General features: G+C 31.7%; 4 protein-coding genes across 4 annotated transcripts; 2 read left to right on the top strand and 2 right to left on the bottom strand.

The window, feature by feature from the left end:
• Window positions 1-329: 329 nt before the first annotated feature.
• FLDH (NAD(P)-binding Rossmann-fold superfamily protein) lies at window positions 330-3,430 on the bottom strand. Its single transcript, XM_068626155.2, has 5 exons — window positions 2,936-3,430; window positions 2,736-2,864; window positions 2,475-2,639; window positions 2,054-2,359; window positions 330-782 (listed from the first exon to the last, which is right to left on the bottom strand). The coding sequence occupies exons 1-5, from the start codon at window positions 3,191-3,193 to the stop codon at window positions 642-644; spliced, it is 999 nt and encodes a 332-aa protein (XP_068482256.2). The 5' UTR covers window positions 3,194-3,430; the 3' UTR covers window positions 330-641.
• A 941-nt stretch (window positions 3,431-4,371) lies between these two features.
• Window positions 4,372-11,295, bottom strand: LOC137821522 (peptidase, S9A/B/C family, catalytic domain protein (Protein of unknown function DUF829, transmembrane 53)). The gene is made up of 8 exons (XM_068626149.2): window positions 10,993-11,295; window positions 10,674-10,878; window positions 9,368-9,425; window positions 8,947-9,027; window positions 8,820-8,852; window positions 8,249-8,488; window positions 8,014-8,155; window positions 4,372-5,174 (listed from the first exon to the last, which is right to left on the bottom strand). Exons 2-8 carry the CDS (start codon window positions 10,850-10,852, stop codon window positions 4,690-4,692), a joined length of 1,218 nt encoding a protein of 405 aa, XP_068482250.1. The 5' UTR covers window positions 10,853-10,878; window positions 10,993-11,295; the 3' UTR covers window positions 4,372-4,689.
• A 3,916-nt stretch (window positions 11,296-15,211) lies between these two features.
• On the top strand, window positions 15,212-19,247 carry LOC137821523 (dimethylallyl, adenosine tRNA methylthiotransferase). The gene is made up of 7 exons (XM_068626150.2): window positions 15,212-15,663; window positions 15,750-15,838; window positions 15,916-16,057; window positions 17,776-17,865; window positions 17,981-18,103; window positions 18,361-18,623; window positions 18,783-19,247. The coding sequence occupies exons 1-7, from the start codon at window positions 15,525-15,527 to the stop codon at window positions 18,891-18,893; spliced, it is 957 nt and encodes a 318-aa protein (XP_068482251.1). The 5' UTR covers window positions 15,212-15,524; the 3' UTR covers window positions 18,894-19,247.
• Window positions 19,248-21,022: 1,775 nt separating this feature from the next.
• Window positions 21,023-22,119, top strand: LOC137822898 (uncharacterized). Its single transcript, XM_068627921.2, has 2 exons — window positions 21,023-21,328; window positions 21,504-22,119. Exons 1-2 carry the CDS (start codon window positions 21,161-21,163, stop codon window positions 21,951-21,953), a joined length of 618 nt encoding a protein of 205 aa, XP_068484022.1. The 5' UTR covers window positions 21,023-21,160; the 3' UTR covers window positions 21,954-22,119.
• The last annotated feature ends 4,724 nt before the right edge of the window (window positions 22,120-26,843 follow it).

Raw genomic sequence — 26,843 nt, 5'->3', positions numbered from 1 at the left:
TTAAGGTTATTAAATCGTTAGTGTATTTGTGTATCCTTCTTGGGTACAAAGCAAAAAAGAAGAAGATAGAGTTAGCAACTTGCAGTTAATAAATCCTCATAATCTTTCCATAATATGGTCCAAAAAAACCAATAGCACCAAAAAATCTTACAAAAATTTAACTTTAAAGTCCTGACATAACTTCTCAAACATCTTTAACATACTCTTGATTACCAGAACAAAAATTTCTTCCCCAGATAAATAAAAGTATCATCTACACACTCCATTCAGTTAACCTTTACCTTTAATTTCAACTAATAATAATTGTATTTATATGTTAAAGTAAAGAATAAACAGAACCAAACTCGTGTTTATATTTCTATTGTATTTCCATTAATTTTAACAAGACTTCAAAACCCTAAAAAACGATGAAGTTAATTTACTAACTCATTGATGCACTAAGGGTGAAACAAACTCTCAGTAGCCATCACCATCAAATGATTAAATAACTACAAGGACAACAGAACTAAAAAAGGAATTACAAACATTGTAACATGGCATCGTGGCTTTATTTCTTTTTTGTCTTTTAGAATGATATAGGTAAGGTGCAGCCCAAAAGAGAATCATATGTATATGTGTTTAAAAAAGTGCAGGAATACTAGCTAATATTTTATCAAGTTCGAGTTCTTCAACCAGAGTAGTACCTCCGCAAGTCCTTCTTTCAACCTTCTTGGCCTATAGTCTAACTCACTTTTAGCTTTGTCGCAAGAATACTCCCACCGTTGTCCTAGAACATGTACTGTCTGCTCCAAGATTTGCACAACAAGAAGATCAAGGAATTCGGAATTATCAGTGTAAGAAAACATTTTTCTGTTTTGGTTAAGATTTCAGATTTGGAATTCTTGTTTTCAAACAAGCATTAAAAATTTGAAACAAAATTAAATTTCAAGTTTGAAATAAAAATCTAATCCAATAACTGAACAAGTCATAATTGATTTGGTTTGAATTTGAAGTAAATATAATTAATGATAGAACCACTTTAATTAGTTTGATTCTGAATGTTGGATTCATTAAGTAAATCCAACCTATTATTTGAACTAAAGTATCTTTATTCAATCTTTACCTCTACTAAAAATAAAAAATTGTATTACAATGTTTCATGTCTTTCTCCACCGTCAATTTTTCCAACTAAAAGAATAATCACAACGTAACATCGATTTTCCCTTTTCCATTATTTTAAAATAAGGATATAGTTAGAAAAAAAAAATCACTAGAGCTTGGATATAGTTAGAAAAAAGGCTAGCTTGACTCAATATCGACCTGGGCCAACTCGACTTGACATCAATCCAGGCCAGTTCGACTCGACAAAGGTCCGGGTGTGCTTGACTTGAAATCGGGTCAGCCCCGCTCGACTCGATATGGGTCCGGGACTGCTCGGTTAGACATCGGCTCGAGCCCACTCGGCTCGACATCGGCTAGATTGTCTTGGCTTAACTTGGATCGGGCCAAGTCAAAATTCATCCCAAGATGCAATTTGAATAATCCAAAAATGTATCCAATCTATATCTAATTCATATCCAATTAAATGGATTGGATTTAAAATCCAAAAATATGGATTTGGATTTGAAATAAATCAATTTAAATGGATTAAAACTAATATGGATATGGATAATTATGGATTGAATTTTGTAATTTGGATTTTTTTTTCATCTTAACTTCCACACCAAAAAAAAAACTCTAATTAGTTATCTTTAATATGTTTTATATTTTAAATTTTAACAAATATTATTTAATTTTTTAAAATCTGCTCAACTGATCTCCAAAAAGATATTCTTCTATTTTTTTGCTAAAGTTGTAGATAATGCTAGTGAATCTTACTTTAAATAAATTAAAGAAAACAATAAAAAGTAAAAATAAATAATGGTCTACATTTTTAATTTTTAATATGATACACACCATCTGTTTTAATAAATAAATAAACTTAATACTTATCATTTATTTGAGAGTATGCAAAGAAAATAAAAAAGATGAAATCCTTGGGAATTAATGTTTGGAAAGAGAAGAGAGAACTGACCGGTGGACTGATGAGAGGTAGTTTTCCAGTGATTCTAGAGAATAAAACTGAGAGCCACCCATATACTTCAATCACCCACAAAGGGATGCTAAACACTGGTTTTTTAGTATCAGTAATCGCAGCAGCCATATCAAAAACATGGTTGAACGACGCATTTTCCCCCGTTAATAGGTACCTACTCCCGACTTGTCCTTTCTTCATTGCTGAAATGTGCCCCTCCACAACATCCTCAACATGACTGAAAGAAAATTTATCGCTTCCATACCCTATGTAACCAGGCAATCGACCACTAAAGCGTTCAACTATCTATCATCAAATGAAACAAACCCAAATATTAAGCATTATGAATTTCATTTAAAAGTATATAAATAAATAGTCATTTAATCATATAGCTAACCAGAATTCAACAAAAATCATATACCATTCGTGCAACAACGTTTCCTGCAGTGACCTTGCCAGGCCCATAGATTACTCCAGGATACAGTAGCACTATTGGCACCCCCTCCGACGCAGCTTGCACCGCAATCTTGTCCGCAGCGACCTTTGATTTCTCATATTCCGTACAAAAATATTTCTCGTGATGGACCTGCAATTACAATTGGAATCAGAATCGGACTTCAGAGTATCAAAACGCCATAAATAAATGCACAAAACACAGCATCTAGAGGATTCTGAATTGCACTTGATTCTCGTCGGCAACGCCTCCGTCCGTTGGTCCGAGGGCGAAAAAAGACGACGTATACAGGAGTTTCTCCACCGTGCGAGTCTCCGTTATCGCCGCTAACACGTTTTTCAATCCTCCAACGTTGACCTAATGAAAATGAGGAAAGCGATTGAGAATTGCGGTTCGGTGATAGAGGAGCGAGAGTTGGGGGAACTTACGTTGAAGAATTTGGAGGGATCGGGAAGCCAGGGTTCGACGAGGGCGGCGAGGTGGAAGACGATGGTGCAGGAGGAGCAAGCGGCGAGGAGAGAGGCGTAGTTGGTGATGTCGCCATGGAAGATTTCAATATCCGGAGAAAGAGAAGAGATATCGCTAGTGGACCTAACAAGAACCCTCACGGAGTAACCTTGCCGGAGCAGCGCGTCACAGAGTCTTCCCCCGAGGAAACCGGATGCACCGGTCACCAATATCTTCATTGTTCCGGATTCAACCCCTGAAGAATTCCCTGCGCTCTTTCAACACTCTTTCTGCTTTCTTTGACTTGCCAAGAACTGAATTGGAAAAAATAAAATATGAAGGGAAATAAGATATTATTTCGTAGAGGGAGAAAGAAGAGTTTGTTCCAGCTCCTATCAGAAATTTGATTCCCCCACTGCTGTCTAGAAAAGGAGTGGATTTTTTTTATTCATAAATGGAATGAAAATTCGGCATATAATCAGTGATACTATTATTTCAATAGTTTCTACATATATGATTTTTCATTTTTTTTAATATAAATAAATAAATATTAAGTTTATGTTCATATCAATAATGTAATAATAAACTAATATTTTCTTTTCTATTTCTTAAAATTTAATAATTTTCATAACATAAGCCTTAAAAAATTTGTAAATAAAAAAGGGAATAACAATTTTATTTTTTAATGAACATAATTATTTGTTTAATGGAGATGGATCTAGAGCTGAGACTTACCTGCAAAATTTAATAAAGAGGAAGGCAAATATGGAGGATAATACACCTTGCTCAATACTTGCACGTATAAATATACAGTTATTTTATTAAAATATCCCTTATATTATTAATTATTAATTTAATTAATAAAATATAGTATTGAATCCCAAGTCAAGCTTTTAATTTGATGAATTTATACAGGACCAATGATAGAGAGATAACTTCAGAGATGATGAAATTTTATGTAGAAAAAATATAACATGAATTAAAAGATACAAATGTGGTAGTAGGTTATAGAAATTGCTTAAATTATAGAAATCTTATATTTTAGTAGTTGCTAATTAAAATTAATTTTTAGATATTTCTTGTACTTTCAACCAAAAATCAGTATGATGTATTTGTTTGATTTTTAGTTTATTAAATGTTGGAGCTTCAAATGTTTGAACTAGTGAGCATTCAAACTAGCATATATACTATAAACATAAAAACAAATCTCTCAATTTATATTATTGTCTGATTTATGTATTTTGCAATCACTAACATAGTACTATGAAGAGGTAGGATGAGGTCTGTAGGACAAGAATGATGGACATTAATACACAGCAATACATGACAAAACTTATTGATAGACAAAGAGATCGAGTAGCATTCCATTTATTCAACGACGTCAAACAACCTTGATTCTTAACGAACTCAGAAGCAGTGATTAGGACTACTTTCTTTATGAACAGAACTTAAGGTTACAATTACAGTTCCCACTATATTCTCTGTCAAACCATTTTTTTTTCCGTTGAAGTAGCTGTACAAATTACGTTAAAAAAAAAAAAGACAAGCTGCTTAATCACATTACTTAAGTCCACAGTGCTTAAAGAACAGCTAAGGTGGTAACTGTTAGTCCTTTTGGCTCATATTTCAGGTAATACTCTTTACATACTCTTTACATCTTTTGTGCCCATTACATATCCCCAAAAAATTTGAACCTTGAAGAAAACTCCACCTGAGGATTTGTCAGTCAACAATCTTACAACCTTGAACGCCGCATGCATTTTATAGGATTAAATGGAACATGCTTCCCTGTACCTGTTGATAAAGCATTCTTCGAATTTGACCTGATATCCCAATCCTCAACATTCTTAGGCACACAAACATCAAACAATATTTGGCTAAGAAGCCCATGTGCATTGATGCTCGGACGGCTTGGAAGATGAATGTACCCTCCCTTGCGTTCATCTGCTATGGTGCCAAGATCTTTGCCCACGTAATACTCCGTTGAACTAGAAGACAAACTATCACTTGGAGCAAGAGCAAAACCCTGGAAACTAGTTGAGGTTGTTGCTGCTTTCCTCGATTCTGAGAACGGATCTGTGATCTCATCTTTTGCTCCTTCTATACCCAGTTTCTCGTCTTCAACTTGTCTACTGCTTTTGCAACGATAAGTTGCAACTGCCTTGCCAAGGATCTCAGTGATAGCAGCTTTGTAATCAATTGGATGATGCCGAAGATGACCTGTGACATTCAATTCAAGTTCAATACTTTCATCCCTACTCTACAAACTCATTTTAAAATTTTACCCGGCAACTGGCACTGCACTAAAAATTAGTAGGTTCATCATTCCAATTTTACATAAATACCATGAAAAATTACCAATTTTTTCCTTTTGTACACACATTTAGCAAAACTAATTGCCTCTACCAGTTTTAATACGGGAAACAAACTCATTTATAATTTTAGTTTGCAGACTCAAGTGATTGGAACTTTGGGTGCAACCTAGCCCTGCAAACTCGTGTTGGAATGTAAAATGCAGATTTCATCTTAAGGTTAAAGAATTTACCTACTTTTCAAAGACTGCACATAAATGAATGTTGTTTCATCCAAGGCAGGCAAAAAACTAAAACTAAATAACGGATCAGCTAGCTGCATGCAGCGCAGCAGAAGGCTTGCAAAATGTTTACACCAAATTGCTTGATGCAGAAGGCATGTATTTACACCAAAAGAATCGCATATATTCTCATAATGAAATGGCATATATTCTCATAATGAATAGTCATCATGTTGACCATGGAACTAGCATTAACAAAGCTTTGATATAGTAACCAGTTACATCTTAAAGTACAATATCACAATAGGAGCTACAAGGTATTTGAAAGGCCAAGTGCTGAATTAGACCATTATAATTCTGAACTACTATGTGATTAGGAGGAAGTTAGTTTTACATTAATTTTGGATTAGACAATTATGGTTATGGTGTGAGTCGTATGATGTAATGCTGAATACAAATTACATGCAATACAACTATATACCTGTTGTCCCTAAGACAAAATGTATCCAACAGAGAACATTCTCCGTTCACAAACTGCAAATAATACACCTTCTGCTAATTACTAACCCTAATGTATAACTGTCATCTGTTATTTTCTAGAATCAAAGCAGTTTCTAGTCCTAACAATACAGAATAGCACATGCAGGATGCTATTTTATTTTTTATCACATGCAAACAACACATTAATAGTCGTATTGTAACCACCCATAATTGTGAACGTGACAGTTAACAGTACACTTTTATCCAAAAGTACACAGCTGCTCATGACAGTTATTATTGGTTCCCATAACCAGCGCCAGCTGAAAAATCAACCTTGCCTTGCCCCCAAGGCTGAGAGTAGGGAAGAGCTTCTTCTTATTCTCTTCCTCCACTTCAATAACATTACTTCTCCTTCATTTGGTGCTTCAGTGTCTTCAAAAAGCACCAAGGTTAACTGTTTTCCCTCTCATAGGTGTAAAAGACGGAATTTCTCTCCACCATATTGGAAACATAAACCTTTGGTTTTTCTCTCCGTAAGTGCCTGATAAGTTAAATAGTGCAGCTCCTTACTTTTTTCCACAAAATACCTTGATCTATCTCATTCTTCCTCCCTGTTGAGGTGGAAGAGGAAGTAAGGTCACTGTTTTGTGCAAAAATCTAAAGCCACTAAACCAGATTTGAAGACATTTCTCCCACTGCTATTCGGCTCAGCTGCAACAGTTACAGAAATTTGATCCTAATTTTGCCACCCTGTTCCATACTTTGAAGGCCATGCAATAATGTCTTGCTGCCAATTTAGACTGCAACTGTAACTGCTAGTCTCATGATGAATTTTGGCCATTTCAATATCTCTAGCCGATTGCATGCCGTGAAGGCAGGACGTGAGGCTAAAAGTACGGATCCTGCACTAAATATTTGGTTAAAGTCTTCTCATGAAATGGTAACCCAAATATTGCTTCCCAAGAAGCCTATTTCTCAATATACTCCTCTGTGTACATTCAACTTTGTTAATTCTCATATGGATTATCAAACCTTTTTTTATTTCTCCCAAGTGAAATTTCTTCACAAATTGAACCAGTGTATGGTTGATCGCACCATACTTGACCTGTCTGTTTCACTTTATTAACTGTCATATGGTACTCTTCCAAACCGTGGAGATTCAAATCTGACACTTGATCTATTGTTCCATCCTTATGATTGGAACTCTTAATTCTTCCAATGCCCTCTTCCTAAACAGCCTCAACATCCCACAGAGAAGCCTCTCTCCCATGTATCCCACCCTCTTATTCACTTGCATCACGTCATTTCACACTCTACCAATTTTTTCTAATCTATATGATCAGAGAATCATTATTAAATCATTAACTCAATAGTCTCCAAAGATCTCAGTTTTCACCTATATTGAAGGTTGGACTAAAATGATAAAACAGTAATTGATAAACCAATAAAATATAATGTATAACACAAATCACATACAATACAGCACCAAACTTGCTATCCCAGAGACAAAATCTCCAATAGAGAGTACCCTCTCTCAACAAAATGCATATAACGACACCTGCGTAATTTACATGCCCTGCTGCCAAATACACCCTAATAGATTACTACCACCATCAGTTATTTTTTATGAATAATTGTTATTCAAGGTATTTTTCAATTCTTATATAGAACATCTAAAGTAGGATAACTTATTTTCTATAACATATTATAATAACACAATACTGCTCCTAACTTCAACCCTTAACTGCCAACATCATGTTACAAGCGGTTCACATCAGACGGGTATAGAGTGATATATAGGCAATGACAGACTACAGGGCAATTAAGACATGAGATTGGTAATTCCAATGGTTTGAACGAGGAAACTTTTGTTAAGGAGAAACCCTCAGTTTGTTGATGTCTGTACTCAAGTTCGGCCAAAAGCCGAATTATTTCTATTTCATAATTCAATGTTTATTTCTTCAGTCCAACACTATATGTTTGTCAAGAATAAACTTAAAAATTCATTCATGTACCAGTATGCCAAAAATTAGTCTAAATACTGACCTACATGAGGAGAGGCACTCCATTTTAACAGTTTTACATCCCCACCAAGGTCCTTTAGTCTTTGGAAAAAATTTGAAACGACTTGAAAAGGAGCAAGATCATCATTTTCTGAACATAAAATGAGATACGGGACCTGCATATTCTGCAAAAATAACTATTTGGTAAGCAGATAACTCGAGAGACCTGAGAAAAGAAAAAAAAGTGTCAATTTGTTTACTGATTCTTAGCTACTTACAATGGTGGAGTAAAGTGTCTGCCAATATTCTGCTCGCTGTGATTCAAATCTACTGAGGAAAAGAGAATCAAGACCAGATGCTATGCCATTTGCAACCCACGAAGCAAATCTTGGTGGATGGGAGACTTTTAAAACAGTTGGGTGTAGAAGAAATCGAACACCCAAATCACTGGTAAAATCAACTGGACTGGAATCATAAATATAGCCAGAAATACACTCTCTAACTAGCTGGTAGTCATCCTGCGGCATGAAAATAAGTGGTGAAAAAAGTAAAAGATAAAAAAAAACTATTAGTAAGCATGTATTTGTGTGTGGGTGGGTGAACAGGAGACTTAAAATGATAAAAACTACTGTCCCCAATCATAAGTCCAAGTAACAAGAACTTGACCAAAATACTTGGTGAAAGGGAATATATGATCAATTACATCATGGAGCATAGAATGCAGGGTTTGATTCAATCTCATTTCACGAATTAAAATGTTTTGAAAAATTTAAGACAAGGATGAGTTTATCAATTATATAGTCTATGTAACTCAACCGTCCTCTGAACTGCAAATGGAAAGAAACATACCATGTTATGGGCTTCAGAACTGCCATTAATTATCTGGAAGACAAAAAACCAGAGTCATCAGACGTTAGAACTAAGAGATTGTATAGCATGTTGGTCAAAACATAAAAATCAGTCTAGAATAGAATACCTGAAGAATCTTGTACATACAAGCTTTGGCACCGCCTGAAAAGGATGCAAAAACAATGGGGCAATGCCTGATTTTCAGCACCTGTATGTTGAATAAAATGCAGTATTTTTAAGCTTGAAACCAATGGATTGACTTTTGACTAAATTAAAAAATATTACAAATTCAACTGTAGTTTAAAATTAAAAGAAAATAAATTTAATTGATTTCATACTCCTTTACAAAGGTTGTACACAATGAAGATGTAAAGGGACAAAACATGTTACAATAATGCTTTCTATCTAATCCAGACTCACTTTGTTGCAAATCTTAATCAAGATCATCCAAATGTAAACCACTTTAGAATAAATTAAAAAGGAAGCTTTCAGCTAACCTAAATTCATGCTGACTGACCAGAGAAAAAGAAGACTACAGTAAAACTTACCTCAACAAGTTCATTAAGAATATCAACAGCAAGAATTGTGGCTTTCTCAGGGAAGAACCTGCAAATAATAGCAATATTATAATCATCTTTTAGTATACATTGAGATTGAGATGTGCAAAGAACCAAAGTATCAATGGCACCATCTCTCATGAAAATTAATAAAATCGCAAGGCACCTGCAGATCATTTTACATAACGACTAAACCTTTGACTTTCAGTAAAATAATTTCCGCAACTTAACATTAGTTTATCACGCCCCTAGTAAACCCATTAAAGAAGAGATTTGAATGTTGGAAGATTAACCACCCTTTTAAATAATTAAAGAAAAAAATGAAACAAAGTTTGCACACGTCCAATAAAAAAGAAAAACAACTAAAATGCAAATAAACAGCTACAACTTTGACCATGTGATTTGTCAAACAAAAGCTGTGGTTTTAGCATAACAATCAGCTCAATCAAACATTCAACAATTGCAATAAAAACCCCTTCCATATAAAGACACGGCATAACTCCAGCTCATTACGTGTGGTGGTCCCATCAGCAACCAAAAAGCAGCTACACTGGACAGAAGGAACCCCCTCTCCCCCACGTTATATTTTTCTAAAGCATAAATGTTGATCAGGCTTGAAGTTTCAACTATACGAGTAAACCTTATGGCCAGGTACTAATAGTTCACAACAGTAATGCTTATCTGGGAAAATCTCATTCCTCTTCTGCTTTGAAAACATTTGTCTTGAAATGCTCACTTGGCATCCCCACTATTGTATAATAAGGTTTTAGTGGCGCCAATTCCTGCTTTATAATTTAGTTTTGGAGCTGTTACTACCTCGCCGATACCGTTTGCACTATGTATCCTCTTGCCGCCATTGCTCTTTAGTCCCTAATCCCATCTATGCTAAGACAGCAAGACACAGTATGTTTGGTGGAAGAGGGTAATTAATTAGTCATTCATGAGTGGTTTTCTTACTAAGTGGGGAGATATTTTAAAGGGTGGAATTCGTATCCATTACTTGACACAATTGAACAAGAAATAGGTGAGTTTGGCCGTGACAAAGCCTTCCTTCTTCGATTTGACTTCTCTAAAGTACATTTTAGAGGCTAAACTGTGGAGTAATAGATGAAATTGTGACAAAATATTTACACAAGGATAACAAAAGTGGATAGAAAAGCTATCACCACATGCTTCAGGAATCAAATCCTGTCTTCTCACAACTCTGTGATCATTTATGAATGTTTGTGACTAGAACGATGATTAGCATATAACATAATTGAGGGGCATCCAATAGCGAATTAAGTTTAGAACTCACATATTCAGAAATTGAGAATGGCAAACGAGTGAATTCCATCCCACAGAGGAGTAGAGGTCCACGTATTTCATCAAGTGCTTCTCCTCGCTTGACATCCATGCAAACACCACAACTATCCCATCAGCTTTCTCAGAAGCCACCTTTCTCCCCCAGTAATATCTACCACCAAATCCCCACATTCTTCTTCTTCTTCTTCTTCTTAATCCTACCATGGCAAAAGCCACAGAGCTCCCAACATTCAATTTCCAGAGAACTAACTAAATGGAGAAACTCAATTCCAAATTTGCACAAAATCAAAGAAGAAATAGAAAAGGTTTACTTGAGAATAAGACAGGCAGGCGCAATTCAAGCTTTCTCTTAGTTTACGACAATATGGCGCGGGAAAAACAAAACCGTTGTTGGAACTTGGAAAAAGCGAAGTAAGGTTGTCTCAAGCAGAGGTAAGTGGTGTTGTGTGCTTGAGCTCACGCTCCTCCTTCGAAGATCGCAACACAGAAGAAGAACATTTTCTATTGGTAATTGCTTCACCCACTTTTCTTATTAGGTCTGTAGCCTTGTCCACAACTCGTGGCATAGAAAACGGGATTTGGAATTCACTCATAAAGTCAGAAACCTTCACCACAGATATTATCAACACAATTATTATTATTATTTAAATTTGTCTTTACTGACTAAGTTTAAAATTAATTTTATAATTTTAAATAACCTATGTTAGTCTATTTATAGATACAAACAACTATTAATCTCATATAAAAAAGTCTCTAATAATATTTCAATAAAAAAACAAAAATACAATATTTGTGTGAACACGTTTTAGAAGATTTGGGATTGCTTACCACTTACACTTCACAACAGCGTCTAGAATCAATTATTCAATGTAATCAGCATGTTAGAATCGGTAAAAGAACAAGTATTTTATTTCATAAATTGTTTAAAATATATATTTATGATTCAGCAATCTAATCTTCATCTTATGAATGTATTCTCGTGTTTAAATTCAATTCATATCATTTCAAAACCTAACTTTAAAATTTATTAATTTTTGTATATATTGTTTATCATTGATTAAAATGTATTAAATGTCTTTAAATTGTAAATAAAATTCCTTGAATGAACTTCGTACTCGCTTAGCTTTATAGATGATAATAAATTTTAATTGACAATGTAAAAATGTTTTAAAAAGTATATCAAACTATGGATTCCTAATACTCACCACATTGCTTGTCCCGTATTGCCTCAACCCATAAAATAATTTTGAGTAATATTTTTATATATTTGCTTTTTTGGATTTGTTGAGTAGGAGATGAGGAAACTTGAAGATAAATACGAGTAGAGTTTGATGATGGTTGTCCTTATCCCTCCAACGTTACCTTTCTCTTCATTCCAAGGGTTAGGTTTTTTATTTATCTCTCAATTAACAATGTTTTGCATGTTTTACGTCCTTTTCTACTTTCTCAATGACGTAGTTGTTATTACATGCATGATTTTTTTTTATAAATTTCTTTTTGTACCGGTTGATATAGGATGAGAGTTGGAAATCTTACCTCGTGTTTGCTTCTATGGATGTACTGTTTACAGGCAAAGAAGTGAGGGGTTATTAGTTATTTGGATCTATGGTTGTGTGAGGAAGAGAGGAAGAGGATATACCTGTGAACAGTAGATATTCTCTCCTCTTAAAATGAAGAAATGTAGAGGGAAAGCCATGTCAGCATCCCTTATTTTCAAATTTGCACTCATTTAAATATGTCATAGTGCTTCATTTGAATGTATTAGTATTTAAATTTTTTATTGTACGATGTTTAATATATATATATATATGTAATATTTAAAATAAAGAAACAATTCATCATAAGTTTTAAGGAAGTTTTAAGTTTGTTTATTATTTTATAAAATATAAATTATGTAAATAATGATAAACCAGTGTAAAAAAAATATAGTTAAATAAAATCTTCTATTTATATATTAGTTATTAGAGTAAATCAGGTTATACCTATTTTTCAAGTTCTAATAAGATATTTTATTAAATGTGGTTGGATTTAGTTTTGTTTAAAGAAAAGAATATACTATATCTAATTAACATTAAAAATATTACTTGGGTTGGATCATGAGCATCACCAATACTAAAGACTTTTCATTTTATTTTATCCTTATTTTTTATTATATTTTTTTATGAAATCTTTTTCTATGGTTAATTAAGGTATATTTTTATTGTTGTAGTATTTTTTAGATTGCTTTATTGTGAGGTTTTTTAATATTAAAAATTAGTAACTTTCTATTTATATAAAATGTGATTTATTTTTTAATTTTATAGTATATGTTTAATATTTAAAGAAATTATTTGAAGTTATGTTTTTATTTAATTTGTTGTTGTGTTTATATTAATATATTTCTATGTATAGTTATTATGTTTATGAGTTATAGTTTATTTATTATAATTTTTTATGATTTTTTTTATATTTTTAATTACGTTATATGTTTTTTTAATATTTTTTATTTTTCATTACTACAGGGTTTTTAATTTTAAAAAATAATATTTTTTATTTATATAAGATTTGATTTATTTTTCAATTTTATAGCACATATTAAATTATTTGAAATTTTGTTTTTATTTAATTTGTTGAATACAATTTTTTTTCTAATTATAATTTTTATATTATACATATTTACATTTAACATATTTTTTTATAATTTTTAAATATACGAAATATGTGAAAGTTGTTTATTTAAAAAAAAAACAACTCATTTTATTATTAGTTTTTTTAATAGACAAGGGTAACTCTGTAAAGTAACATTTCACACCTTTAAAAAAATTAAAATTCTCTCACAACCATCACATCACTCACAAATTCCTATAAACTTTTCTCACATATTCACCCTAACATACCCCAATCCAAACACCCTCACTTTCTTCACACTTTCCTCACACATCCACTATTTCAAATCCTCACAGATCCTCTCCCTAATCCAAACAGAGCCTTAGTGTTCAATTTGTACCTACAAACATTATCAAATCTATTAAACAACAATGGATTTGCAAGCAAAAAAAGTGATTAAGCATTAGGTGATATAATATGGTCTAATAATAACGAGTCTATAATAATTATATAAATAGTTACGAGTTTCAAGAAAAATGTACATGATTATCGCTCATTAATTACACTGAGTACCAAATACCGATAATTGACTTGAGCGTAAGAGTACCCTTTGTAGGTACCATTCCGATTGAAAGTTTACGAAAGAAGGAAAAGCCGTGAAGAAAGAGTGGTGAGAGTGATTAAAGGAGAGACACTTGTTTAATAAACTAAAGAAAAGAAGAAAAATGTTTGACAGATAAAAAAAAAAATAATAATTATCTCCATCTCTCTCACTAAGAGAACATTTTCTTTCTTACAAAATTGCATATGCATGATTAAAGTTACAACCCGATTTTTCTTTTGATGACCAAGTATATAATTTTCGTATTTGTAAGGATATTAGATAAATCTGTTTATGCACGAGTTATAGGATTAAAACCTTACAAACACAAAGAGAGTGTATAAAATATATAGGCTAGTGTACAAGCTTGCAAATCCATAAAATAAAAAACTACGGAGTTGCATAATATTGGTAACATCATCCTTCAAATTGAATTAAAAACAATCATAACTTATCTTCAATTCAAATAAAAGGGAAACCAGATACAGATTTAGAAAAACCACAACTTTAAATATTTTGACTTTGATTGCAGACATGGAGGTACATAAAGAAATTGTCAGGCCCAGTTGTAACTACTACGTAAAGAGAAATGAGAAATGATAGTTTGAGAATTATGTATAACTTTGATATGATTGATTTAAATATAATTATATATAATAAAAAATAAATTTATAATTAAATGATATAAAAAATATTAAAATAATAGTATTAAAGATTGTACTGTTATTATATAAAAAAAAAGTAGCATTACCTACCTAAAACATAACCCGTTAAAGGAAGTTAATGGCTAAATCAAATAGCAAATAAGTTTCTATATAATATTACAAATTTAACTCAATGGATAATGACAACAATTAACAAGGAAAAGGGATTATTAGGCTTTATTGATAAAAAAGTTTGTCAGAAATATTATTTTTCTTCTTTAGTTTATTTTCTTTCATTTTTGTTATAAATTATATTTTTGTGATTTTTATGGATATTATTTGATGATTTTTTGTTTCTTTGTTTGATATTTTGTTGTTGATTAACTGGTTATAAAAAATCAAATAATACAAAGTATCTGTTCCTATATAACAAGGTTTTTCAATCTAACTAATAAAAACGTTATATACTTTTTTCAATTAATTATTTATTAATTTTTTTTTCAAAATAGAAGTAAAGTAACTGAAATAGAAATATATTAACTTCGAAAATTTAAAAAATATAAATAAAAAAAATCAATTTTCCTTAAAAACTTATTATATAATACATAGGGAAATAGAATTTAATTTGAAAAGAAGGCGCACGTTAGTAAAAAAATGTTGTGCGTAGTTTAGCAGGACCACCATCAAAAATCGCGGAATCACCGAAATGATTAGGTGTTCCGTCTAATTCCCAACTCATCCAACCACCTCAGACAAAAAGCGTACTATGGCTTAGGTATCAGAGAGATCACCGCCGAACAATAGAGAACCCAAAATCCCAAAATTTTTAAAATAAAATTCAACAAATTCTCCGTCCAATAACAAAAGCAAATCGCTAATTGGTGGCGCAGGCTTGTCACTTGAGGTTTTGTTCGATTCTTCGATCTCAGATTAAAGTAGTTGGAGAAGGCTTTTCCCCATAAAAAGGAGGAAGTTTGCAATGGTGGGATGAAGAAGAGAGGGAGAGAGGAATATGGCGAGAGGGAAGTGGGTCTTTTCCTACAAGAAAACCACTCTCTTAGTTTGCTTCTTCAACATTGCCGTTGCTCTCTACGTTCTTCGCTCTCTTTATGCTTCTCTTTATATATATTCCGGTAACGTTTCCCGCAACGGTAAGTTACTTCCAGCGATTTTTCTTCCTTTTAGCAATAGTGGAAGCGGTTGCTGCATGGGTTTTGATTATTGTGTCTTTTTGCAGTTGCTTTGTATAACCCAGATCAGATTCGGAAAATGGAAGAGTCAATGCAAATCCGCAGGGAATTTAAACCCGTGGAGTTAATTAAGTGGGTAAGAAGGTTGAACCCTTTATCTGCTTCCATTTTACGCTAGCTGAAGTTAACGTTGTGAAATCGTTGTGCAAAAAGGTGAAGGCTTTAGAGGGGGAGTTTTCGAGTGAAACTGTGGCGGTTGAGTTGCCCAAGCATTTGAAACAGAACATAATTGATGAGATCTTGCAGAGACTAAGGGGCTTGAATTCCAGTAGCACAGATATTGCCAAGGAACGAGGTGAGTGTATGCTTATAAATTTTTTGGATACGAATCCTTTTTTTTCTACATCTGTAAGTATAAACATTGTTGAGCATAAAGCATTTTTCGTATTGAATTGATAACACTTGTTATTAAGTATCGTGTTTATATTCTTGCTAAGCTGACATGAGATAGGATTTGCACTCTAATTTCTTGTTGCCTGAGGCTGTCTTACTACAACTCTGGCATTTGGCTTTTCAGTTATGAATTGCGTTTTCAATCTCCTTACTGAACTTTTTAGTTTTTGCAATCAATTGCCAGTCTCCTGTGCTCACTTCGTTATTACGACATTACTGCACCAACTGCTGGTCTTATAGCTGTATCTTACTTTTCATTCTAAGGAGTTGGATGAAAAATAAGGAATTGCATTGAAGTTCTTGTTTTTTTACTGTTAACCTAGATCAGTCCTTCTCATGCACTCCTCTTTTGCAATAGTAAGTCCTATGCTAAGTTATAATTGTGGTAATCTATGAGAATGAAGATTCTATTATAACTTTAGATATGAAAAGGAAGGAACATGAAAAAATTCCATATTTAGTTTTAGCTGGGGGATCTCTTTATAGTGATGTGAAACTTAACACTCCTTCATCATGTTGGAATTCAAGTATGAGATAAAATCTCACATTATGTGGAAATTGGCAAATTGAGTAACCTATAAGCAAGAAAAACTGAAACTTATAACATTAATGTTTTGGATTGAAGTGATGTCAAATTCTTTTGTTGTGTTGGCTCGTGTTCTCTCTCAAATTGCCCAACAAGTGGTATCAGAGCCAATGGTTCATCTTGATAACTGACTCAAATGAGTACTATATCACACTTGAGGGGTAAATTGTTGGAGTTTAAATAGAGTTGAAGTCTCGCATTGTGTAGAAATGGACAAGTTGAATAACATAAATTAAAAAGACCCACAAACTTATAGTATTGAGGTTGAGTTGAAGGTGATGCCAAGTTCTCATGTTATTAGCTCGTGGCTTATTGGTGAAGATCTCTTTGTTGTTTTCTCCCTTCTATTTGAATATGATTTTTACTAATCCAATTGATACGTCATCAGTATACAATGTTTGTGTTAATCTTTCTAAAATTTAAGCAACAATAAGAATATAATTAAATGCTTCTTGTTTTATATATTTTGGTAGTGTATCATTAATTTTGACGCATGTTACTCAGGTATAATTTTGTTTTAAATAAATTTAAGATTTTGTAAATAAGTCCATTATTCTAGAAACTTTCAATACAATAGTTTTATACTCTCTTTTCTCTTTGTTCTGTACTTTTTCCACTTCTGATGACTGGATCTCCCCGATATAGAAATCTTGAAAAGCTTTGCAATGTGTTTGATCTTGGAGCCCATCCTCCAATTTAATTGTCTTTTTAAGTAAAAATAAGGCATTGTGAAGATAAAGGAGATTTGTGAAGTAACGTAGCATGTAAATTTATGTTGTGAAGATTTGTGTATAATCATTCATTTCATAATGTATCCAAAGGGATGTGGGCAGCTGAGGAAAAAGGTTCATTCTAAGAATGACGAGTCTATTCCTCCTGTTTAATGAATTATAAGCTACTCTGTTTTGGACATTAAGTTTGGTGGTGTTATGTAAATGAAAAGTTTAAAGAATTTGGAAGTAATCTTTGTCCTAATTCATTTGTAACACAACTCATATATGCATTTTGGTGATATTACATTTTCATCAATACAGAAGTAGTTGAGAATTGGCGCAAGGGAAAACTGGAAGAAGTCAAGTTGGCTCTTGTGAATTCCAATTCAACCATCCCTCACGAAGAAGCTGGTATGAAAATTGATTTTCTATTGTGGAACTTTTAAGATATTGTTCTTTGCAATTTGGTAATGGATGCTTTACAAATCTTTGACACCTTGTTCATAATGTTATTTCAACTTCCTAGGTATACTAGTAAGAGCCCTGGAGTCTGATTGGGCTTTGTTTTGTGAAGAAATTGGCCTTTGGATACCTGCTCAAGTTGCCAATGAAGAACATGATGACAAACCTGAGGGTGAAGAGGAGTTTGGTAATATCAGTCGTACTATCCATTTTTTTTCCTATTGTAGTCTTCTTTATATGCATTGCCTGCATTTGGTTTTTAGAAAATTCATCACTTGAGTGGTTTTTAGGAATCAATTAACAGAGCATGTTCCATGATAGAATCTGGTGGTGTGCACACACACACACACACACACACACACACACACACATATATATATATATATATATATATTTCTTGCACAGATTTATTCTTTGGACTTACCAAGTATACATTCTCTCCAGAGGAGGAGGTTCTTCCTGGCAGGCCCCTTTCACCTGAGTGCCATGCCGAACTTCATACAGATTATGATGGTTCTGCAGTAAGATGGGGTCTTACACACCACAAGGATAGTGCAGCTGATTGCTGTCAAGCTTGCTTGGATCATGCTAAACATGCCAAAGAAGGTGACAAGAAATGCAATATCTGGGTTTATTGCCCATCTGAGTTTGGGTGTCATTCTCCAGATATTTACCAGCACAAACATCAGGAATGTTGGCTGAAATATGTAAGTTCTACCCTATTCTAGCTGTTGATACTTTTATTATCTGATTTAGGAAAATACTATTGAGTTTTCATATATTGTCTGGTTTAAAATATTTCCTTTTGATCCTTTATTTGCCCTCCTCACCTGGCTAATGTACTCTAATTTATTATTTGGATCCAGGCTGAGAAACCTCGATTAAATTTTAAGGATAAGTACCCTGAATGGTATCGAAATTCACACCCTTCTGCACCGGTGATCGTTCCATGGGTCTCTGGTATTACTAGTTCATGAGTCCAATAACCAAACACCAAATGTAACGTTATCAACCAGAGCTACCGTCAGAAGAGCTCAAACATGATCGTGTATTATATACCACTATTCTTCAACATGTTTTTTTTTGTGTAGGAAATGAACTGGGGAACAAAGAATTTTCCCAATGGTCATTTAGGACTTGGTTTTGGTCAAAATGCGGTTTTTGACAGACTCGCCTGAGTGCCAAAGGTTTTCCACGAAGATCGGGTCTAAAACACTGAGGAAAGGTGACTTTTAACCGATGAGGAAGTTGTTTTGTTGTAAGCCATCTAATAACATTATTCATTGTGTCTGTGGGACTTCGGAATCATACTCACAGTATCATTCTTGTTCCTCCCGTGTTGATTCATCAAACTGTTCTCTCCACTTCCCTTCCTTTCTAGTCATCGTCATCATACTTTCATTTATACGTGTACGATAAAATGTATATGTATATCACATGTAGTCGTAGTCATTATATATTACCCACTTTGTTTTCTCAACTCAATAAGATTAAAATACTACCAAACACAAGAGGTAATTAATAACTGATTACTTGTTTCATTTAAGTTATATTCTCTAAAAGGAAAATGCTTTGTTATATTTATACCACCCCGCTTATATCCGTCAAAATGGGTTAGGATTGGAGCTAAAGTTTGTCATGTTACCTTAGTTTAAATCTATATACTTCTAGTTCATCGGGAGTTAAATGTGGTCCTTAAGTCTACCATATTCGTTTATTTTCCCTACTTGGGTTTAGTGTGCAACTTAAGCTGCTTAGGCTTAACTGTTCAACAACCACTGTGGCTTTAACTAACATAGTGTTATACATTAAATTTTGCCGATCAAGAACACAAATTCAACATTTAGAAAACAAACTACGAATGTAATTAAGTCTTATATTTCTCATTTATTAAAATATATACAATTTAAACCTGTATAATTTTAGTTGATTATACAATTTACTATTTTGAAAGGGGATTACTTACCTATGTGTGTCCAAGATTAGTCATTATCTCTCACGATGAATAATAACGACTTAGACTTAGTCATTATCTTATGTTTGTCAGATACACTTTTTACTTATCTCACTGTTTTTAGTTTAATGTTTCTCAAACGTAACACAATGAAAAGAAATATTTAAATGGTGAGAAAAGAAACTACCAATTAAGCACTCTAAGCATAATTATCAGAAAGTGGTCTATAAAAATAAGGTAGAATCAGATAAAACTTGTGGACAAAGTAAAGAACTAATCCTATCATTCCTAGATAAAATATTTTTATGATTTTAAAAATCAAACTTTTCTTTTGTTATTTACTCAATGTGAAACTTTATTTAAAACTCTTAGAATACTCGCATAAATATGCAATATTTGACCGGTACAAAGTTAACTCCTTGCTGCAAAAACTCATGGAAGAAAACCAGCAATTAAAGGACAGAATCTGTATCCTCTTCGGCCCATATTAATGCTTTAAAGTTCATCAATTCAGACTAGGCAGAATCTGATCCATAGTTAATTGTTGCCTTAAATTCAACGAACCAAATTCTTGACATAATTTTTCTTTTTTCCAGTACAAACCACATACTTTTTACAGCAAACGATTCATTGTGAGTCGGATATGATAACATCACATAATTTTCCTTTATTTTCCTTGAAGTCCTTTTCTGATAAAAATCATCATACCATGTGAGCCAATTTCAAGGCATATCATAGGGTAATTTAGTTTAACATGTCACCAAGGTGTAGTCCCTTTCTGGTTTTTTCCCGATATATAACTTCAATTGGATATTTATTCGGTAGCACGTCCCATTAACGATGACTTTAACTTAAAGTGTAACACTCATTAATCACTATCTCTAGGCTCAGAAATAAAACAAATAGTTGAAAGTTACCTGGTGGAGACTTCTTATGTGTACCACAGGCATAATACGCTAAAAAAGACGTCATATATGTCATATACTTACTTGTTGACATGATACAAAATTCCTAGTGCATACAAAAATCTTCCAACCAAATCACTTACCCTTGTCAAATAAACATTTGAATCCTAAATTGAATATTATTGCCATTAGTTAAAATGTCTTTAGGCCATTTTATGTTTGTCTTAACCTTAAAGAACAGAGAACTTTTTACGGCTCCCAGTACGCTGCTGGGCCACTATCAATGAAGCAGGTCGATTCAAACATCAAATCCAGAGAATTGTCAGTACCTTATATATGTGTGTGATCTTTTCCTATCTGACAAAAATGATGCATAAATTTCCACATGGGTGTCTTCTACCATGAGGACTCACCAAATCAACCCAAGATATGCAAATACATTGTTGCAACTCTTAAGGAAGTATTTTCCAGTTGCCAAACTTTTGGTGCACGGCTTTCAACTTCAAGTTTTGAGGATGAGTACCCAGTGAGCGATTTTGACGAAGAACAAGAAGTAAGTGTGTGTTTATTTGAGCGCAGAAACGTGATTGTGATTTTGAAATAAAGTATTTGTGATTAAGTGCTTTTATTTTAAAAGTAAATATATTAATGGTAAAAATCATTCTATAACCTTTTAATCTGAAACAAAATCACATACCATGGTTGATTGTTGTTTCCTTCGTTTACAGGTGTTTATCTCAGCAGTGATAAGCCGCACAATGGAGAAACAGAAGCTCAAGGCAAGCGTGTTGAGACACAGCTTTTCCTGGGTATACTCTCCTGCAACGAAAGAACTTTTCGTGACGGAGGCAGTGGCACCGCAGAAAAGGGCGGAGGGTGATGAAAAAAACGACGAAGGAGAAGAGTTTTTGTCTGTCAAAAGTTGTTTCTCGCGCTGTTCGAGTTCTCCCAGTGGGTCAGCATTCTATTCTGTGAAGACAAACCTTTCACGATGTTCGAGCTTCAACGACCTTCACCAGTCCAAGCATTGGAGACGTTCAGTGATTGAGGAGTTTTGTCACTGCGAGGGATGGCCCTTTGGTCTGTGCCGCAGAGCCGTGTTGCTTCCACCACTGCCCAAGTCACCTTCTGAGTCATGGTTATCGCGTAAAATGCAACCAAGTACTAAGAAACCATGAATTTCTTCACCTGCATCTTCTGTTACTTTATGTTTTCTCCTTTTTCACTTGCAAAGAGTAATCAATATCGGAATACCAAAGCATATATAAGCTTGTTGTATGGTTTTTATAGTGTTTATCCACTTTCAAAATAAAAAATAAAAACACTTAATATATTTTCATTCCATAACTCATGTCAGTAGTTATCAGTTTTCTGAGCATGCCTGCAACAGAAATATTCAACAGAAAATACGAGGAACATACCGTTGCATTTCTGCTATAAAAGTTCAGACTGTCCTCAGAAATTTATACACAAGATTAATCTGTGGATTTACTAAGAATTAAGAATATATAAGAATACAAACTATCTACGACAGAATCTTTACACTTTAAATTTGATAATTTTAAAGCTGGTTTATAAAAAAAAATTTATCTTTCATATTATTAAGATAAAAATGCATTTTTTTTAAATAAAATTTTTTATGTTAGTCATTATTATTTAACTTGACATCTTAACTATGCTGACACTTCAAATAATAACAATGATTTGTCATCGCATAAAAAAAATATTATTAAAAAAAAATACAAAAATATGAGAGACTAGACCAAAATTCATGTATTAACAAAAACGATACATAGATAAATTATACTTATTTATAAAGAATTTTAAGAACATACTACATGATAGCCTATTATACTAATGAAAAGATTCTCTATGAATAAATTCAAAATTAGTCAACTTATCAGCACCTGTATTTTCTAGATAAAAATGCATTTAATCTCCTTAAAGTTTATCTTTTTATAAGTACCTTTTTAAAAAAAAAATCAATTCATTTTTATTTTTTTTAACATTTACTTTAAAAAATAGATTTTTAAACTTTGATCTTGTTCCAACAAAACTTTAAATTTATCTTTTTTCTGTATAAATATTTTAATTTCAATTTAATATTAATTACTTCTAAAATTTATCCCCTTATAAATAGTCTCTTATATTAAATTCGAATTAAAATATTAATAAAGTAAAAACCACAACAATTTCATTATTTTAAATGTTAATATTTTGATTAGTTTTATTTTTATTAATAACTTTTACAAACATTGAAGCTTAATAAAAATTTACTTGAAAAAACTTATAACTAAAATATTAAATCAAGATCTATTTATTTATTTTCCAATTTCGTATTTTTTTATTATATTTCAAAACATGAAAAAATAAATTTTAAGAAAAGACTAAGAAAAAAAAACAATGCATGATTGACATTTAACATGAAATTGAGTTACAGCTGTCTATTTATAAGAACGTAAAGTTTAAGATAAATTGAAATGATATTAAAGTTTACAGTATCTATTTGAGAATAAAGATAAAGTTTAAGGATGTATTTAAGATAAAATTAAAACTTAAAGTATTATTTTATAAAAAATATTGAGATTTAAAATTTAATTTGTATTTCTTTGTAATATATATACTTTGTTTGCATTCAAAATTAATTAATAATTATTTTCCACCACGATCATTGATTTATAACATGTTCAATAGATAATATATACACTATATTATCAATATGAATAATTTAATAATTAATATTTATTGAAAAATTCAATAAATTATTTTTAATAAATACTTTTCTTGTCAAATCGTGAATTAATTTGCTGTTATAAAAATGGGGGAGAAGATGGTTGTAAAGTTATTGTGAGTTGTCTTCTATCTAACAAAAGGGGTGGGGAAGTTGATCTCATAATTATGTCCATAACTACCATCTTATATACTTCACTTTCATTTTTTTTATAGTATTAGAAAAGTGATATTTTTTTTTTCAGTTTTACATTAAAGAAGTAATTTAAATATATTTTCTTAAACTTTTTATATATTTTTTAAAAATAAAATCAAATTTTCAATTTTAAAATGCACAATATCTTGTATTTAGTGATTGACTATAGCAATCATCTTAACAAACTTAAGATTGAAATATTGATGTTATTTATAAAAATCAAAAATTTATTTTTTTAACTTTTAATTAATTAAAAATAATTTATATTTTTTTAATTTATTAATATGTTGTATAAGTACAAAATTGTGATAAAACTCCTTATTTAAAAAATAGATAATATTTTAAATTCGATGATCGACTCTAATTTAAGATTAAAATAGTGTGTTTAAATAGGAACTCAAATATAAAATTAAATATTAATAATATAATTCTCATACATTTGACAATAAATTATAAATCACACTTATATTTTATCCATACAATTGTACTTTAGTAAAATAATATTATTGTAAACAACTTTCATCTAAATATATTGTATAAGAGTTGATTTTACTATTGCCGACATTGTTTGCTGAACTAACTTTACATATAAATATAAATATAAATACATTATTTTTTTCCTTTTTTTATTGCAAATTTTTGTTTTGGCTCTTTAATATATATGATGTTGTTGTTAGGTGAGATATGAAATTACTAAATAGAATAACATTCATGAATCACCATGCTACAGAATTGTTAAAAAAGCATGGTCATTACTGGCTTTTAAAAAAAAGCGTAAACTAAAAATAATTTATATGTAAACTAATTTATATAAATTAGTTCACATATTTTATCTAAGTTTTTATTTTTTAGATGAACATACTTTAATTTAATTTATTTATTTACTTATCCTTTTTATAAAAGTACAAATTACATATGTATATCCTTAAAATAAATAAATATCTACTTAAAAAAATAGAACTTTTCTTCACAAGAAGTAGAAAAAGAGTTTTCTAACCAGTCCCATGTGATGGTGAAAAGTAGCAAGCAGTTTAAAATATTTTTTATTCAAATAATCTAAAAAAAAAGATTAGAAAAGAAAGAACAGAGTGTATTGAATGATTGATTACACATACAGAGGTTAGGACGTACCTATCGAATTTTAACAAACAAAATCATTTGATATTTTTTTTTTCGTTACTTTGACCTTTCTTTTGGATATAACTAGAAAATAAATTAGGAGAAATTTAAATTATGACAATAATATAAAGATTATATCATCTTAGAATTGTATAAGACAAAAACAAGAAAAAAAATTGTAAATATATAAAAAAAAATAGAATTAATTGTGTGCACTGCACCAATCATTGAAATTAAATTATAATATTATTTTATAATTTTTTTAAAATTTATTATATTAATCAAATTATTTATAATTTTTCATAATTTATTTAGTTTTCTTCATCCAAATAATCACAATTTCTACTATATTTTTATTCCTTCTTATCCTCTCATATCCAAAACAATGTATAAAGTGAGTAATTGTGTGTTGAAAAATACCATAACAACATCTATATAATGAAGAGTAAGCTATTTTGTTAAAGAAAATCAAAATCGAATCTTAAAACTCAAATTTCGAAAACATTTTTAGTTGATTCCACTTACCACATAGGAAATTAAAACACTCGTATTTAATCATTTTTGACATGAAACGAGAAATTTCTAAAAATAATTTGTATATCTTAATAGTTTTGGATTTGAAATATATATTTAATTTACTTTCTCATTCAATAATTATTTCATTAGTTTAGTTTTCTTTCTTTTTTAAACTTTATCAAACAAATTTAAATTCCATTTTTTTTATTAATCTTACTTTTGTCACGAAACAATATGTAAAAAAATATTAAATTTGTTTATTAATAAACTTTGAACGCAATTGAAAAATAAAGAATTGTAATTTATCTTTTTTATAATGTAATTTTAATATATATTGTGTACATTGTTTTGAATGATATCATTTCGTTTAGATAATTCTTTTACTACTTTACTTGTGTGATCAGATGAATTTTAGAGAAGGATATTTGGTTTGGTTAAACATATATATTACCTGTCATATTTTTTATTACTTAAACTTTACTTCAAGATTTATGTGGGAGACTAATTGTATAATCCAACAACTTTTAAAACATAATATATGATGTACCTGTTTGGAGAAATGGGGCCCAGCACGGTCGGTTGACGTAATGAGATTGTTGACGTGTCGATGTTCTTCTCCTTAGGTCGGTCGTTCCTTTTTGGTGTCTCCTTCAGTTGGTCGTTCCTTCTTGGTGTCTCCTTCGGTCGGGCGGGGAGGGTACCTGCGAAGGCACTCCGACGCTCAAGTACGTACCTTTCTCTGGCTTGAGCACAGTATTTATAGGGTGCCTAATGGGCTTTTTGTCCCTTGGGCTCAGGGTGGTTATGGATATGTCTTGCCAGTCGTGCTCCGGAATACCCGGGGAACATATCTTCTTTAAACGCATATTCCTTATTCTTCGGAGGTGTATCTTAACCACCTTAGCTTGTTACATAAATGCCCTTACATTTATTGTGCATCCGGTCGGTCGGTCGGTGTGCATCCGGTCGGTCGGTCGGTGCGTACCGGTACATATGACATTTTACTCAAAGCTTATGTGATCTCATTGTTGCATGTAAGTTAAAACATGAATAAACGTAAATTGAACACATACAATAATGTGTTCACATATAGATTTTATCATATCATGATTCTCACACAAAACATAAAGGGAAGAAGAAATAGGCACTTACCTTGATCCATGAGTGATCCTAATTGAGCAGTTACTTTATCTCCTTTATCCCAATCTATCTCTTGCAATTCCGTTCTTGTCTCACACTTTCGTGATGGTTAACAGTGAGACAACTATTATTTGCAGAGACAGAACCTTATAGCTTTAGTACCCAATCTCCATCAGATGTAGGTTTTCATTAGGTATATCATCATATATATATATATTTCTCACATTAACCAATGAGCCTTTATTCTATTATTATTATTAAATCATATTTGGGTCCAAAGCCCAAACTCTAAGTCATGTGAGTCACTTTATAGAAATTAATTTACATAATTTCTTACATTCTCCCACTTGACTCATATGAGTTATAA

This window comes from Phaseolus vulgaris, chromosome 9 (genome assembly GCF_051622355.1).
Source record: "Phaseolus vulgaris cultivar YP4 chromosome 9, ASM5162235v1, whole genome shotgun sequence".
NCBI lineage: Eukaryota > Viridiplantae > Streptophyta > Magnoliopsida > Fabales > Fabaceae > Phaseolus > Phaseolus vulgaris.
This window is presented reverse-complemented; position numbering and strand designations above follow the sequence as displayed.